The sequence below is a fragment of the Mesocricetus auratus genome, unplaced genomic scaffold (assembly GCF_017639785.1).
Source record: "Mesocricetus auratus isolate SY011 unplaced genomic scaffold, BCM_Maur_2.0 Super-Scaffold_100011, whole genome shotgun sequence".
Taxonomy (NCBI): domain Eukaryota; kingdom Metazoa; phylum Chordata; class Mammalia; order Rodentia; family Cricetidae; genus Mesocricetus; species Mesocricetus auratus.
This window is the reverse complement of record NW_024429195.1, coordinates 41,805,624-41,823,189: the sequence shown is the minus strand read 5'-3', so window position 1 is coordinate 41,823,189 and position 17,566 is coordinate 41,805,624. Positions and strand designations below refer to the sequence as shown.

Genomic DNA, 17,566 nt, shown 5'->3' with positions numbered 1-17,566 from the left:
GCACCACAAAATTAATTTAATTTTGAAGAGTTATAATGGTTTCCCGTTTGTTTTGTTCTTTGGGGCTTTTTGTTTGTTTGTCTTTTAGGTACTCCTATCCAGAATTCTTTAAAGGACTTGTGGTCTCTTCTGTCCTTTTTAAAACTTAAGCCATTTATTGATAGAGAGTGGTGGCACAGAACAATACAGCGTCCTGTTACAATGGGAGACGAGGGAGGACTTAGGTAAGTTTATGACAGCTGACACATTAGCAACAGTTAGTGCAACCACTTGCCACTTCCATTACCATTTTCACTTAGCTTTTAACTTTAGTCTCCAAAACATATGAGTGTCAGTGTCACTGACTCTTAAAACCTAGTGACTTGGTCTGGGGATACAAGAGTTCTGTTTGTGTACTTTTTCCCTACTAGCAAAACTGAAAGGAAAGGCAAAGCTTTATAGTCATTGTGTGTGACTGTTACCCCAAAGCCAACACAAAAAGGTTCAACAATGATAGGAAAAGCTATATCCTTTGATGATTCACTATGCATCATATTTTGATAACGTACAGTACTCTTAGAGGAGCATTTGGTGATCTATAGTGATCTCAAATGAACATTTCATATGGTTGATTTGGGTGGATACAGTTAAAAGCTGAGGAAGGAATGAAAACACTCATGGATATTTTGCACATACTTGGCTTCTGTGGTTCTAGAACAGTGTTTGTCTAAATAGGATTTGGTACTTAATGGTGGGTCATAGAATCATTATAAAGGTGCAATCAGCATAGATAAAGAAACAGATATGTAATAGAGACTATGAAAAATACCAGACAGAGTGCATCTCTAAGTGAAGATGTATGATGTATATGTATTGAATATTTATTTCTGTTATGGGTGGATACAGTCCAATGTATTTCTGACTGAGTTAAAGTGAAAATGATACAAAATTTAAACCATTACCGTAACTGTCAAAACTGGCCACATGATTCTTAAGAACTATTTATGCTCTACTAAGTCTAAGTTAAAAATTGTTTATTTTACTATTATGGAAAATATTCTAACTGATCAGCCTCATTTTTAAAATTTTGACACTGAAGGGAAAAAATGGCAAGATTACAGAGCATAGTAAGGCATTTTTCCCTCTTCTGAGTATGCATGTTTTTATTTTTCAGTTATTCACTAACTTATAAAAAGTTCACCTGATTTTCATTTTATACCTTTATTTTTCATATTAGATGAGACTTTTTAACTCATGATCAGAGGATTACTTTAGAGTACAGAAGATAGGCTCTCACTTCTATCTGCACTCTATGTGATAAAGTACCTTAACTTAATAATAGCTGCTTAGTAAGAATGCAAATATTGTGCATTGAGTGGTATAATTGATAAGAAGGTAGCTGAGGAATGAAAGTGTCAATGATGACAACAAAACCAGAGCAGCTTTGTAGAAGTAAGAACATGATATAGGATTATTAGTGTTATGTTGAAGCACAATTTTTTATTTGTAGAATATTTTTGTGACTTTAAAAGCTGAAAAAAAGATTTTTAAAAATGTATAATTTATTAAAATTATAAATCAATAAATTCTTGAGTTTTGTTCCTTTTTGCTCAATTTATTTAGAAATAGTTATATAATTACTTTTTTTTAACTTTGACTAGGCGTTTACAGTCCTTAATTAAAAATATCACACTTCGAAGAACAAAGACAAGCAAAATTAAAGGGAAACCTGTTTTAGAGTTACCAGAAAGAAAAGTGTTTATTCAGCACATTACACTTTCAGAAGAAGAGAGAAAGATTTATCAGTCTGTTAAAAATGAAGGCAAAGCTACCATTGGAAGGTATGGAAACAGAATGCCATGTTAAATTTTTTTTTCTGCTTTCTTAACTTCTTACTAGCTGAATTACAGTTTTTAAATATTTTAGCTATTATCTAAAATATATTGAAAGCTATTGTTTTGTGTAGCTTATACTTCAAATTTTTTTCTTTTTAAAAAATTAATTGAAGTGAATGAAACAAAGGTATAATCCATCAGGTAAGTAATTTCTTGGGCCTGCAAAAAGTTAAAGCTTATTTAAAGTGTTGATTTCTGTCAGTAGTCAGAGGAACTTGCTTACTTCCATTTCTAAGTGTCATGGGAGTAGACACACACAGAGCAGACAGATGCTCCCAACTCGATTTTATGCTTGTTTTCTGTTTAACAGACACCCAAGCCACATCTTGTTTTGATATATATCAATTTTTCCGTGAAGTCTTCCCTTATTGGCTTATAGAAACAATTTTGTACTTCCTGATTCCTTCTCTCTGCCTCCCTCACCCCCCCCATAAAACTTAGTTTTAAATTGCCTGTTTCATTTTATTGAAAATCTAAACTCATTTTAATCTATTTGTATCCCAGTATATGTGTATGTTAGGTACTTGGTAAGTTTGATTGAAATAGTTTGAGAAGAAAGTTCACTTAGCATTGCTAAGATTTGGAAGTTGGAAATCTCCTTTGTTTTGTTCTTTCATCTCTCCAATTAAATCTGCTTTGTGCCTACCTCATTAAAGTTTCTCTGTTATGAAGAGTCCCGAGTTCACAGCCCTCTTTTGTCTTTGCCTCATTCTGATCCCTGTGGGCAGATAATGGTTTTCTTGAGCTGGAATTATTCACCTTCTGACTCCTAATTCTTTTTAATTGTCATCATTTCCTATTCTTAGATTTCTACATCTTCTTGTAAGTCATGCTGAGATACCCATGTTTGTAATAATATACAGATGATTACCATCCTACTCTTAAAAAATGTTACTTTTTAAAAGATGGTTGCAAATTCAAATTGCTTCCCTCAGCTTCTGAACCATCTTACTCTGTAGAGACCCTTGCCTCACAGAGCACTGATTACATTCTTTAGCTTCTTCTCAAGTATTTGGGCACAGCATTAAGAAATTAATACTGAAAATTGGTACCTAGAAGTCAGATTGTTGCTTTGATAAATGCGACCAAGTGGTTTGTAAGCCTTCGGAGTTTGTGAGAAGAATGTGAAAGAGTTTGAAATTTTGGGCTAGAAAAGCTAGACTGTTTTAAGCAGTATACAATGAGCAAGCCATTCTGTTGGGAATGTGAACAAGAGGAATGCTGAGAGAAATGTGGACAGTGGAAGATCAATTCATGAAATTTAATAGGGGAACAAGCGCTATATTGGTTACTTGGAGGGGGGTGTGGTGTTTTTTTGTTGTTGTTTGTTTCATTTTGTTTGTTTGCTTTATTTTTTTTCTGTTCCAACAGTAGAATCTAGTAACAAAAACAATTTAAGGGAAAGGAGGTTTACTTTGCCTCAGTTCGAGGTTACTACTACTACAGGGAAAGTCACAGTGGCAGCAGCTCTGGCAACTTGTCACATTTCATCTGCAGCTAGGAAGCAGAGTAACAAATGTTTGCACCCTGTTTTCTTCTTTTTTTAATACAGTTCAGGATCCCAGCCTAGGGATGGTGTCTGCCCACACAGGGCTTATGTTCTGCACACTTAACCTAATAAATATAATCTCCCAGAGACTTGACTCCTAAGTGACTCTAGATTTTATCAAGTTGACAGTTGAGATTAACTATCATACTGGGCTAATGGCTGTTTGTCTTATATTCCGGCAAAGAATCTGGCAACATTTTCCCCATATCCTGATAAGGTAAATGAATAAAAAGATAATGGATTAATTTGTTTGACTGAGGAAATTTCAAGGAGGAGTAGTTCACTGCTGTTATCCAGGTCTGCAACAAATAGGACAGAAAGATACTTAGAATTGTGTAGTTGGTGAGATAAAGAGCACTAAGCAGTGTACCATTTTAGGCAAGGCATATGCCAAGTAAAGCATGTATAATTGGGTTTTCTGTGCCTCACAATAGGTTTCTCCACTGACATAGCAAGCTAGATCAAGTCAGATTGAAAAAGTAAAGAACAGGCTTATTTTGAGCAAAGCCACTCCCTAGTGAGTCCTACAGGCCACCAAAATCAAGGCGGGAGAAGGGACAGGAGAAAAATCACAAGGCCAAACTAAAGCAGGGCGCTTATGTACCCTGTAGATGAGTAGTGATGACATGTCAGTCACAAGCTGTGTTTGTGCCCAATTATAACACTTTGGATAGAGACTTAGGCCACTGGCTACCTAAAGGGAGGAGTCACCGTAGCTGCCAAGGATGCAGAACTGGGCTTTTAGATGGCTTTTCTTTGTTGGAGATTCTCTGACAGGGCAGGGTTTGGAGAGAGAGGAATGGGCCTTTCACAGGATCAAGCGGGGCCATTCCATCCAAACAATGGCACCTTTTAAATCTTTTAAGTAAGTACCAACCACCATCCACACATACCTTTAAAAAAGAAAATGTACTTTTTTATTCTATTTTTAAAATTTTTTCTGTGTCTTTTAAAAATATCTTTCATCTGCTTTTTACCAATATTGGTTTATTTATAATCCTTTATAACTATTTTTTGTTTTCTCAATTCTATTTCCTTTCCCATGGCTTTGTCAGTGGTTTTAGTGTGTCATGATTTGGATGAAAATGGCCCCTATAGACTCAAACGAGTGGCACTGTTGGAGGTGTGACCTTGTTGGAGGAAGTATGTCACTGTAGAGGTGGTGGGTATTGAGGACTCAGATGCTTAAGTCAGGCCCGGTGTGGCACTCTCTTGCTGCTTTCTGCTATGAACTATGAACTACCTCTCCAGTGCCAGGTCTGCCTGCACACCACCATGTTCACTGCCATGATGACAATGGGCTAGACCTCTGAACTGTAAGCCAATTCCAATTGAATCTTTTCCTTGCTAAAAGTTGCTATGGTCATGATGTCTATTCACAGCAATAGAAACCCTAATAAGACATAGTATGGCTCTTTCTTTCTCAGGTGGCTTCCTTTTCCTTGTTATACTCAGATTTGTATTGGATATCTTGTGTTGACATGCTGCACCTTGTAAAATCTTTGTCTTTGCCATGAATTTTTATTGTTTGGTGGGAGTTTTATTGAGTGACATTAAATCATGTGTTCACAGTATAATTCCTATTTTTTCTGTGGTAACTTTCTCGGGTGAGTTTTTTTTTCACTTCCTTCTTTGTTCTATGCTGATTATTTAATATTTGACTATCTTGAGTTCTTTCTGGACTAGCTGCTTTGTCCAGATTCCTATAAAGGTCCTTGTTATGTCCCAAGGTATGAAGAAATACCCAATTTTTCTTATTCATAGGAGTCACATGTGAATTCTTCTAGTTTTTATTGATGTTTATACAACAGAGATCAGAAGCATTATAATTGCTTATAAAATTGAGTATTGTGCCACAGCCTCCCCACTCAGCATGTGAGTGTGAGAGAGAGAGGGTGTGTGTGTGTATGTGTGTGTGTGTGTGTATATAAATTGGACTAGACATTCAGGTCACCATGCATACACCCTATTTCTGTTTTCACATGAGAGCCACTAATTGTCCTTTCATTGTATATGCACATCTTATTTTGAAAAACCAGCTGGGGAATGTCAGTGTTTATTGGCATTTTCCTCACTGACTTTTTTGCTTGGTTTTATTAAAGATGGGGTAGCTTTTCTTTTTATTCTTGTTTAGAGATGTTGGTAATGTCTGACATTTTATCTCTAGGTATTTTACTGAAGGGACTGTCCTTGCACACTATGCAGATGTCTTGGGTCTTCTGCTTAGATTGAGGCAGATTTGTTGTCATACTCATCTTCTTACAAATGGAATGTCTTCGAGTGGTCCCTCTGGTAAGGATACGTGATTGGTTCATATCTCATTCAAAAGGACAGATTTTCATGATTTGAATTTGGTCTGTTACATTGCTATGTCCTGCTTTCGTTAAGTTTTTACAAATTACATCTTTATGTTTATGTGACTATGCATGGGTACATGGATGCATGTGTGGAGGTCAACTTGCAAGCGTCAATTCCTTCTATACCATGTGAGTCCTGGGGATTGAATTCATGTTGTCAAGCATGGAGTCATGTTTCTTTACCTGCTGAGCCATTTTCTGACTCCAAGAATCTTTTATGAATGAAATGGAAGTCTGATGTCTTTGCAGCATTTCCAGAAGAACATTCAAACTGGTTCTTTCTCATATGCTGCTAATGTAGATAATACTGTTTTATGCTTGTGTGATATGTATTAAGTGAAACGGCATCTTCTTATAATTCTAAATTTATGAACATGTGTTTTGCAAATGCCATAATAAAGATGAAAGACAATTAAGCAAAGTTCCTTATATAAGATAATCTATTCTAGTTGCATTACAAAAGTTTGTTCTGCAATTAATTTTTGAGCCTCTTTTTTCCTAGGAAATGATACACCTGAAGAACTGAGGAAGATGTTAATAAAGAAGATGAAGTTAATTCTGAGCTCTGGTTCAGATGAAGAATGTGCAATTTGCCTGGATTCATTAACAGTTCCTGTGATAACACATTGTGCACATGTGTTTTGTAAACCTTGTATCTGCCAAGTCATTCAGAATGAGCAGGTTGGTTTGTTGTTCAGTATGGAGTCAGTGTTTAATGGAGTGATACAACTTTCTTTGGTGTAATAAAAACCTAACCAAGTTCAGGGGATGATAACGTGTTCTATACTTGAATTTAGCAATATACCTCTCATGTTTAATTATTTCAGTGTTGTAATAGGTGATGTATTTATCATAAATTAAAAGGTATTATTTGGAGGCACTATGTTTTAGTCAGTAATATTAGTTCTAAATTTCAGATCTTTGTGTTCAATTAAATACGTTAGTAAAGTGAGACACAATGAATTTAAGTTTTATAGTAACCATATTTTTTAAAAAGTAAAAAGCAACTTGATAAGTTAGTCTAATATATCTTTGTTCTTTTGTGATAGCCACATGCTAAATGCCCTTTATGCAGAAATAATATACATGGAGACAATTTATTAGAATGTCCACCAGAAGAGTTGGCATGTAACAGTGAGAAAAAGTCCAAAATGGAATGGACATCCAGTTCAAAGGTAAAGTGCCCATATGCAAATATTCTAGAGTTATATCATATTCAAACAGGAAATGTCATATAATAGAATAGTAAGTCTAATTCTGTTTTAATCCTATCATTGCTTAATTCTTTTGGTGCTACAGGCTTGTAATTATATTTAGTGTTAAATTTAAGTTGGAAAAGAAAGGGATTTGGATTATTATGGTATCTTTTTCAGTCTCTATTCTTTTACTTTTGCTTTTCAGTTAAATTATATGAAAACTCTTTCAGTGCTGGGATTTGTTCAGTGAATGCTGCATTATGTGAACCTGATTAAAATTGGTCTGTGCTGATATATTTTTAAAAACTAGAATATTTGGACTTATCTTACCAGTTGAGATATAATCTAATGGATATGATTTTTATTTTTCAGATTAATGCTCTAATGCATGCTTTGATTGAATTACGGACAGAGAACCCCAACATAAAAAGTTTAGTTGTTTCTCAGTTTACCACATTCTTGTCTTTAATAGAAACACCACTTAAGTAAGTTTAACAGTGTTTTTTACTTCACATGGGAGGATTTTGTACTTGTGTATTGTTTGATAGCAGAAACAATGTTTTAATGTTTTATAGGTTTAGTCTTTTCATCTTTTTAAAGTGATACTCAGTATAATTACAAAACTTCTCCTGAGTATAATATCTTAAAAATAAGTTCTGACTTAGTATTTGACAGATGGCTAGGTGCTTAGTAGGCATTTACTTTGTTGAGAAATGAATGAAGGAATGAGTGTGTAGTGGCTAGGAAAGTGCTTACCTAGCTTTGTGCAATACCTTAGGTTTAACTGATCTTTAGTACCACATAAATTAATTAGTGAGTGAATTTCATTTAACTAAAATTTGTTAACTAGTTAATAGTTTTTATAGTATAGTATTACCTGTCTGTTTTCTTTTTCCCATTAGAGACTCGGGATTTGTGTTTACTCGTTTAGATGGTTCCATGGCTCAAAAGAAAAGAGTTGAGTCAATTCAGTGTTTTCAAAACACAGAAGCAGGATCTCCCACTGTAATGCTACTGTCCTTAAAAGCAGGTGGAGTTGGCTTGAATCTTTGTGCAGCTTCTCGGGTGTTCTTAATGGATCCGGTAAGTACTTAAGTAGACTTTTCAAAATGTTATCCCTCCCACCCCCAAGCAAAAAACAAAAAACAAAACAAAAGAAAGAAAAGAAACAAAACCTGTTTGGTAGATGCCTTTGTAGTTAGAATTAATTGTGATAAAGGTAATATCCTTATTTGCAGATGTGGAAACTAATGCACCAAAGAGTAAATAAAATTAAACAATGTGCCTAGTATCACACAGTACTCTGTGATACTAGTCAGATTCTGAGTTCTTAAGTACTATTCTGTGCATTTCTGTTCTTTTGAATACATAAAACATGTCTGTTACAATGTTTTTAGGTGAAGTAAGCTGCAAACTAATGATATCTCACTTTGTGTTGTATGGCCAGGGGATAGGGAATTTGACATAGTGGCTCCTTTAGAGGGGCCACCTCTGATTTGCCTAAGAATTAGGTCACATGCAATTTTAAACCTCTTTCTTCTGAGACTTATGAGTTCCTGGAGGAGATCTAAAATGTATAGTTTAGACATGTGTCCTAGCTGATTCAGGTTTAGCTGTCCATCAACATGTTCTGGGTATGTTTTACTAGCTGAAAAAGTGCAGGCACTTGTGGTGGTGTAATTCAGGCTCTAGAGATAAGAGAGCCACACTTTACTCTGCACTCTTCTCACAAAGACAAATGATCTGAGCTTGCATATACATAGGAGTGTATTTTTCAGAATGTACAGAATGGGCTCTTTATGTATATGGACCATAGACTGGCTTTTATTTCTAATTTGCTCAGTGTGCTATCTGGACCAGAGCAAACCTGTATAATTTCTATGCCTTGATACATTTAAGATTTATTGTTTTGGCTTGCTCCTTGAAACAGAAGATTTATATCATGATAACATGTAGACATTTTACTGAGATAAGAATATTAGTTATTCTGGTAAAGCTTCCTAGCTTGGTGCATGTGTCATTTTTTTTTAAGGTGTTTCCTCTTTGAGGATAACCTTCCCAGAATCACGTTGTACCCACTTCCATGGGTGCAAATCATGGGTAGCAGTGGTGTACATTTCCTTAGTCCTGTGGTCAAGTCTAAAGTTAAAATTTATGGTTATTGTTTGAAAAATTCTGAAATTTATCAGTGATAATTCTAAAAGTTCATTTTTAGAAGAGACTCTAAAAGTATTTGTTTTGTTTATATTGGCCACTCAGGTTATAGTTTAAAAAAAACAGTACCACAGTTTTAGTGCTTTTGTAGTAGATTGATTTTCATAGAACTTGCCACACTTTTCAATGTCATTTCTAACTTAAAAACAAAATCCAACCCCCAGAAAAATAAGATTCAACAACAAAATCTCACTGAAAATTTTTTATGTATTCATAAGGCATTCTCTAAATAAGTAAGGTAATATTTGAGTGGGCATCATGAGTTCCTGATGAATCTAGCTACCTCCTTAACTCATTACATGTGAGAATGAATGCTGTATGTTTTATATTGTGAGAAATTTTAAACTAGATATATATTGCCTGCTTATCATTGTTCTTGGAATAAAATACAGGCAATAGGAAAAGTTGATTTAATCTCTTGGTATAACTTAAAATGTCTGTGAAATACAAGTAATTCATAAAGTGTTTTAGAGAAGCATAACTCATATATCCTGAAGTCAAATTCCTATATTGGAAAATATACAACTTAAGGTATCAACAAATTAATAGCAAAAGTATTCCTTTTCTTAGTTACCTGGGAACTTAGAAGGAAATGACAGCTTAAGCACGAATTCATCTGCATAGGAATTATAGTTGTTTCTATTTTCAGCTAGTACTTTTTGTGCAAATGTACCTTTACCTCAAATACTGTTTTCAGGTTATGTGTGTGTTTTGGTGTGGCCCGTATGTAGAATAGGGAATGACATTGGCTGACTCTCTATTGCTCTCCGTGTTTCTTCATCAAAACAGGATCTGTCATTGAACCTGGAGCTTGCCATTTTGTCCAGACTTGCTTGCCAATGAGTTCCTAGAATCTACTTGTCTCTGTCCCCCAATACTAATCCAAGCACACTGAGCCATAACCAGCTTCTTTGTGGGTGCTGGAGTTTCAAACCCAGGTCCTTATGTTTTCACAGTTCTCATACCACTAAGCCACCTCCAGCTCTTGCTTTGATTTTTAAGAATCTTTAATTTTAACTTTTTTATAACTTTTATTATTTATTTATGTTTATGTGTGTATATCTGCAGTGTGCACAGCAGGTACCTGAGGAATCCAGGCAGAAAGCTTCAGATACCCTGGAGCTGGAGTTACTGGTGGTTTTGAAATGCCTGAACGGGGTGCTGAGAACTGCATTCCAGGCCCCTGAAAGAGCAGCAAGCACTGTAACCATTGACCCATCTCTCTAGCCCCCAATTTAATCCTTTTATTTTGAGACAGGGTGGCACTTGCTTATATGGGACTTGAACTCATAGAGATCTGCCTGCCTCTGCTTCTAGAGTGCTGGAATCAAAGGTGTAAGCCACTGTGAGGAGCAATCTGCTGGTTATCTTGACAGCAATTTCTTTTTTGGGGGGAATTATAATATAATCATGGTACCCTTCCCTTTACTCCCTCTAAACCTTGCTCTCTTTTAAGTTCATGTCCTACTTCATTAATTGTTGTTATAAACATGTATGTATGTGTGCATTCATAAATGCATAAATATAACCTGCTCAGTCTGTATAATGTCTTTTGTGTGTATGTTTTCAGGGCTGACCATTTGGTATTAGACAATCACTTGGTGTGTTCTTCCCAAAGGAAGACTATTTCTCCTACTCTCAGAATTCATCTGTGGACTGTAGTTCTTTGTGGTTGGGACCTCTTGGACTTTGCTCACACATATTAGCATGCTACAAACTACACCCGTGGAGTCTCACCAACATGACTGCCTCTATCATTTTGAAGCCATTTGGCTGCTGAAGAACTCTATAGCTGGGTGGGGTTTTTTTGTTTGTTTGCTTTTTTGGTTGTTTTTGTTTTGTTTTTTTTTTTTTGCTTTATTTCATCATTTTCTTCAGCTTCAGAAAGAACTCATGCACTTTTAAGGTTCATTTTGGAAGTCCAGCTGATTTTAAACACAGATTTTAAACAAGTCTGGAAGAGCTTTTAGGCCTTTTGACTGCCTTGAAACTTTTTAAAAGTATTTGTGCTTTATCAATGGGGATAGAAAACCAGCAGAAGAAACTTTTTCATATGGGGGTCCAAGAATGGCATCTTTTCAGCCATCTGAGATGCATAAGTTTTCATTTTACACTGAAAAGTCACAAGGGGTTCTGATCAGTTGGCAGGTCATTATGTTGCTGCTGCCACACTGTCAGGCTTTTGTTGGGCACAAGCTGAACATTCCTATCTGAGATGCTCTAAAACTTGGATCTTTTTGAGTACAGACTCAAACATCCAAACGTTTTGGACTTTGGGCTTTTGGATTATGGATCTGTGCAAACATTCCAAAATCTGAAACACTGAATGCTAAAACACACGAGTCTTAAACATTTCAGATAAGATCCTCATTTACTGCTGCAGTGGATAGAATGCAGTATGTGGGGAGAGGGCTGCCTGTCTTCATAGCGATTGGGAAATAACTTTCTTGCAGGGACATTGTGATGTCAGGGTTTGAATTCAATTAGGAAAGGATGAATACATGCATACTGAGATGAAGGACTAGTGCAGAAGACTCACACAGCAGAGCAGTAGTCATACAGTCATCTTCTCCCTAGGCTTGGAACCCGGCGGCAGAAGATCAGTGCTTTGACAGATGCCATAGACTTGGCCAGAAACAAGAGGTTATCATCACAAAAGTGAGTTTAAAGCTACCTATTTTAAGCTTATGTTTGCTTTTTAAAAGTAACACAGGCAATATGTGGATATATTCCTGCTATGACTGAAGTAGAATTGAGAAGAAAATGTAAAATTTACTCTTTTTCCTCCTTCATAGTTTCAAACATGTTCCAAGGTTTTTTTTTCCTCTGTAGCTACATAAATTCTAATTCATTTTATCTCTCAGCATAAGAAAATTGAAGGAAAAAGAGTTAATACTATTATTTTATAATTTCTTCTCTTCCTTTAAACATGTATTGAAGATTTACACACACACACACACACAGTCATTTGACTTTGAAATGTGGGTATTGTTGAAATACAAATTTTTTTAAAGGTGGTATGTTTATTCTTTGACTTTAGTGGGCAATGTTGTTAGCATGCTAATCTTTTGTGTGGCTCAGAAATAGTCTATTTAGTAAGAATTTTTAAGACAATTGAAAAAACCTTCATTTTGTTACCTGAAAAGTTCTTAACCAACTTCATTTATTTTCTTTTTGAAGTTCATTGTAAAGGATTCTGTCGAAGAAAATATGTTGAAAATACAAAACACAAAAAGAGAACTTGCAGCTGGAGCTTTTGGAACTAAAAAAACAGATGCTAATGAAATGAAACAAGCTAAAATTAATGAAATCAGAACTTTAATTGATTTATAATTTGTGGGATTTTTGTAAGGTCAGTTCAAGCAGATACCTAAGTTTTATACATGAAAAATACAGATTTAAGAATGAGATCTAGAAAATATTCTTCCTACTTGGGGCATATTTTATATTAATAAAGTGATATTACTGGTACATCTCTTCTATATATGAATCTTATTTTTAGTGATACTTCAAATAGCAATAAGTCCATTGTAAACTGGCCTGAAAGAGGGTGATAGAAGTCTTTTGCTCTCCCCCTTTGCATAATGCCTTTGCTCAGTATTTTCCTGCATCCCCCCATGTATTCCACATCCTCATTCTTTTGTTTTTCCATTTGTTCATGTTTTATTAGTGACAAAAAGCTTGAAACAAATTTGACCAAAAATTAAGTTCCATTGTGTTGGTGCAGGTGCCTGGGTAGGGGTTGGGTGGCCATTGTGAGAGGTTGGGGGGTAGGGTAGGGCATCCAGCAATGAGGCCTTCACCCACCATGGGGAAGAACTGCAGGTCATCACACATTGGTCATGCTCAGGAGTTTGCCTGCAGCTTCTGAAGCTCAAACTGGGAAACAAAGCCTCTGGCCATGGTGCAGGCAGTGACCCCAGGGTGCCACACGTTCATTCTTAAGTGTGGTCATAGCTTATACTTTTGACTAGATCAGTTTTTCTTTGTTGCAAATATTTGGTTATTCACCTAAGCCTTTACTTGGTGATTCAGTGGATCTACTGTCTTGTAAATTATTAATATGAATACAACCTATAAGAAAGATTTTATTGGATGTTCAAAAGCTGTAGCTGTATCTATAACCAAACCTTAAATGAAAGACCAAAATTCAAGGGAGCAAGTTTTTTTTTTTAATGTATTTATTTTTATTTTTTTCCCAAGGGAGCAAGTTAATCACAATTTTATAGCTTCATTGAGATGTAATTTATATATGTGACTTGTAGTATGTATTTTGAAAAAATTAGGGACCTCTTCAAAGGTTTATGTCCATTTTAGTGAAGTGGCACTACATTCATTATTTAAAAGTAGTGATAGAAGTGTAAGGGATAAATAGTCTGTAGGGGTGAGGGAACCAGTTCTACCCAGTGTGTTTTAATGTTTAATTATGTGATTCAAATAGATACTTCTATAAATTGTTTTTACTTATGTAGGGTTTCTGGAAATAGCTTTATACATTTTTATAATACAGAAGACTGCTACTATTATGTGAGAGGCTGGACAGTCAGGATGGGAGTTGGGCTGGATGACCTTCAAAAGTCTTTCAACATTTATTTCTTTTCCTTTTTTTAATTTAAATTAGAAACAAGCTTGTTTTACATGTCAATCCCAGTTCCCTCTCCCTCCCCTCCTCCCCTGCCCCTCACCAACCCCCTATCCCATTCCTTTTCTGCTCCCCAGGGAGGGTGAAAGACATCTTAATCCTGAATGTAAAAATGCCTTTGTGTGTTTAAAATCAGAATTCAATTTTGGAATTTCACTAATTGATCCATACATTTTTCTTACCCTGTTTTTGTTAATAAGAAAACTTACTAGTTACCACAAAATTATAGATGACTTTGAGTCATATTTAGAATAAATAAGCAGTCAGGTTCTGTAGTTAGTAGTTTTATTTTCCTGTGGATTTTTTCTTTAAATCCAGGTAAGAGATTACTAAGGAAAGCCTCATGGCTTATGGTACAGACTGAAGAACATCTGAGATTTTATTTATGCTACCAGAGACTTGACTGAAGAGATATGTACCGGTCTAAGGTGTATGCCATATATTGTACCCCCTCAGTCATCTCCAACCTTTTATTTCTCCAAAGGAACAGGATTAATGAGCAAGAATCTTCTTGGTACCATTCCTTAGAGGAACAGGTGAGGCAGGCATGGTTTTAGGAAAGACACTTCTGCAGGGGTGAAAGTGGAATAATGGAGACTGGCCTGCTAAGGTTAGGAGTCCCTTGGGAGATTTTCTACCTTGTAGGACTAGCCATCCCGTGTCATGACATACAGGATTAAGGTTCTGTAGTACCCACACAGTGAAATTAAGTATAAACTGTTTCTGGCCCAACAAGAAAGAAACCCAGCCTACTTATAACCCAGCTTACCTATTTTAATTACAGATAAACTCAGGCACAGAAGTGAAGGCAATGTGCTGCTTACCCAGAAAACTACATACATTATTGTGCTTCAAAATATATGCATAACAATAAAATTTATCAAGCAGTTTTTCTTAGTATATTAAGTGGTGTTAATAAAAGTTAATTCAAGATATATAAACCACCGGAATGAAAAATTTTATGCTATGCTGTTTTATTACTTAGAAATATATTGAAAATATTGTATTTCTAGTTGTGTTTCAAACTGGATTTTTCTTTAAATTTAAAATCAATAAAAAGCTAAAAAATTACTTTCTTTGGTGTTATCATTTAGTGACTATTTTCTTTTTCACAGAAAAAAAATGTTTCACTTTTATAAAGATGTTTGTTGCACATTTTGTCATTGATTCACTTTAAAAAGTAGTTATTGAATTTTACTCATTCACATTTAAGTTTTGTACAACTACTGAAGTTCTCATTCAGATCTTAGTGTACGTTTGAGGTTTATATAAAATAAATTGATCTGAAATACTGAGTTCTACTTAATTTCAATTTAAGAACAATGGGAGTTAAAATATAACTAAATTAGTTTTTACTTAAAAATTATATTTTATGATTAGAAATAGTCCTACTTAGTTTATTAACAGTGAATATATTGTTTATAAGGGGATAGAAATGTAAGAGCATATTCATTATTTCCATAAATGTCCACCACCCTATAATTTGAGTTACTACCTCTTTTATACATCTTATTACAAACTTTCAGGGGTTTGTGGGTATTTTGAAGTTTGAGCTGCTTGAAAACAATTTTGTAAGATTTTTTTCAGTAAGGTTTAATTAAGGGATCTTTGAAAGATGAAGGTTATGAAAGATGAAACCTGCCAAAGAAATGGTAGGCTACTTCGTGATACTGTATCCACATGACTTGATACACCTTTATACACTGTGCTATGTACTGCTTCTAACTCCAATAATGTCAACAGACTTCACTAAATACCTGTTATGTAAAATCTAAACATTATACAAGCTTTTTCACCTTAAAGCTTAACTTATGCTGTATTAAAAATAGAGAACAAACAAATTCAGTGCTTGATTTCACAGAATTTGATGTTTGTAAATCTAAATTAAAATATTTCCAATCATACTGTTTCCTATACACTTTATAGACACGCTTGCTTAGACACAAAAATGAGGTGCAGTTCTGTTTATCTCTAGCAGACTCAGAAGCCAAAAAGGAAAAAGCATATGACTTTGCCAAATTAACTAGACGAGGTTTGTGATTCCATTATATGATCTGACCAGTGGCACAGCCACTTCAGTCCTTTTGGTAAATGTTTCTTGTACTTGAAGATCATAGCAACTCATTGTCTACCAGCCCAAGTGTCTGAAGATATTTTATCACTACTATAATTTAAGTGAGTACGTTAAGGAGTTCGTATTACTAGCCTCTGAGTTGCTTCCTAGTCATTGTCTTTAGGTATCCAAACCCTTGTATATTCATTCAGCCATACAGAATAGGAATGACTCAGATATATCTATAGGATATTACAGAAAAGAAGATGGCAACCATAAAAGTGAGGGCATAAAAGCGGTTACAGCTTTTTTCAATTAAATCTTGTTTTTCCCATTTGTGTTCTTTATTTTCTTCAGCTGAATTATTTGTGATACCTTGTTTTAGTTATAAAAGATTGTTTTAGATCCCACTCTTCATACCTTACAACCCACTGCAGCCTACACCCTCTTGGTGCTATGGGTCATTGCTCTAGGGTGACTGAATAAATGCACAGATTCAGGCACCAAGAAGTCTTAACAAACTTAAATTTGGTTTTTGTTTTGTTTTTATAAAACTAGAGATCATTGTTCCACCACAGAGTCAGATAGTTCTGAGAGATACGAGTATGCTAATTACTGGCGTGGCCTGATAATTTAAGGTTTCAAGAGTCAAACTCTCTGAATACTCACCGAGGATGTAATTTTTCTATATTGATCAGATCTGTTGCAATCATAGGAGACTAGATTTAGATGTCTTAGATAATTTTAAAAGCATATACCAGTGTGAAGGTTTGTATTTTTGAAACTGACCAGTTGCACAAATTTTGAGAAATTACTGAATGATTTTTTTCCAAGAATGAGGTAGAGAAGTACTTAAACAGTCAAGATATGTCAATAAGTCTTTATTTATTATATATGGTATTACCACAGTTAGCCATCAGAGAGAGCACACTGCAATTTTCAAGTAGACAGAAATGAAAAAAAGTCTGCATGCTGTCTTCATGGTGCATAGGAAACTAGTGAGCTAACAACTAGCTGGTAGGCTTATAAATCACTCCACTGTGTTAATAAAGGCTGTTTTAGCCTGGAAATGGAATTAACTCTCTGACAAGCTTTGGGCAGTTCTAAATTGCAGGTCTAGTGAAGGGTACAACAAGCAAATATAGAACAATGTCATATCTTGTTTTGAAGTGAGATAGATGGAGAGTCAAGTTCTGCACCACTTGAGAACCATCTTAGTAATTTAATGTTGGCTTTCCTTTACAATATATGTTGGCAACTGAAGAATTACGAATTTCTAGGAAAAGTCTAGGGTTAAAACAGCACTTTTCCATAAAACAGAATTACTAATTCATAACATCTGACCAGTTCTCATCTTCTGTCCTGCCCAAATCCTCATCTGGTGAGGTATAGTGAAAGCCTCTAACAAATGTAACAGACTTTTCAACCAGCTTCACATACTATAAGTATCAGAAATGTGCCTAAGACGTGGATGTGTCCACAGGGAAATGGCAGTGCTTCTATTGTAGGTAAGTGTCAAGTTTTCTCTTGATGTTATCAAAAGAATCTGCTCCCATGTAATCAGCCTGGCCCTGTTCCCACCGCTCCTTTCTTTCTTCTGAGGACATAGAAGGTTGTGGTGTAGCCGGGGCTTCCCCAATGGACAGGTGTGACAAAGCTCCTGAGACATGTTCCTAGAAGA

The 17,566-nt window shown here is 35.2% G+C and overlaps 2 protein-coding genes across 9 annotated transcripts in view; one reads left to right on the top strand and one right to left on the bottom strand.

Annotated features, from left to right (window-relative positions):
• Positions 1-14,903, top strand: part of Hltf (helicase like transcription factor) — a 48,988-nt gene extending 34,085 nt beyond the window's left edge. For 5 of the 6 annotated variants that reach the window (XM_005079666.4, XM_013120323.3, XM_040754636.1 and 2 more), the window contains 9 exons: positions 89-224; positions 1,641-1,820; positions 5,591-5,715; positions 6,283-6,461; positions 6,830-6,955; positions 7,349-7,461; positions 7,879-8,059; positions 11,768-11,848; positions 12,371-12,661. In XM_005079666.4, the coding sequence (XP_005079723.1) occupies positions 89-224; positions 1,641-1,820; positions 5,591-5,715; positions 6,283-6,461; positions 6,830-6,955; positions 7,349-7,461; positions 7,879-8,059; positions 11,768-11,848; positions 12,371-12,523 (1,274 nt within the window). In that variant the 3' untranslated portion in view covers positions 12,524-12,661. Of the gene's footprint in view, positions 1-88; positions 225-1,640; positions 1,821-5,590; positions 5,716-6,282; positions 6,462-6,829; positions 6,956-7,348; positions 7,462-7,878; positions 8,060-11,767; positions 11,849-12,370; positions 12,662-14,150 lie in introns of those variants that run through there. The other variant, XM_040754634.1, reaches the window with a different exon arrangement.
• Positions 14,904-16,751: 1,848 nt separating this feature from the next.
• The window catches only part of Gyg1 (glycogenin 1), a 32,071-nt gene continuing 31,256 nt past the window's right edge, over positions 16,752-17,566 (bottom strand). For all 3 annotated transcript variants that reach the window (XM_040754637.1, XM_040754638.1, XM_040754640.1), the window contains one exon: positions 16,752-17,558. In XM_040754637.1, coding sequence (XP_040610571.1) covers positions 17,385-17,558 — 174 coding nt within the window. In that variant the 3' untranslated portion in view covers positions 16,752-17,384. The remainder of the gene's footprint in view (positions 17,559-17,566) is intronic.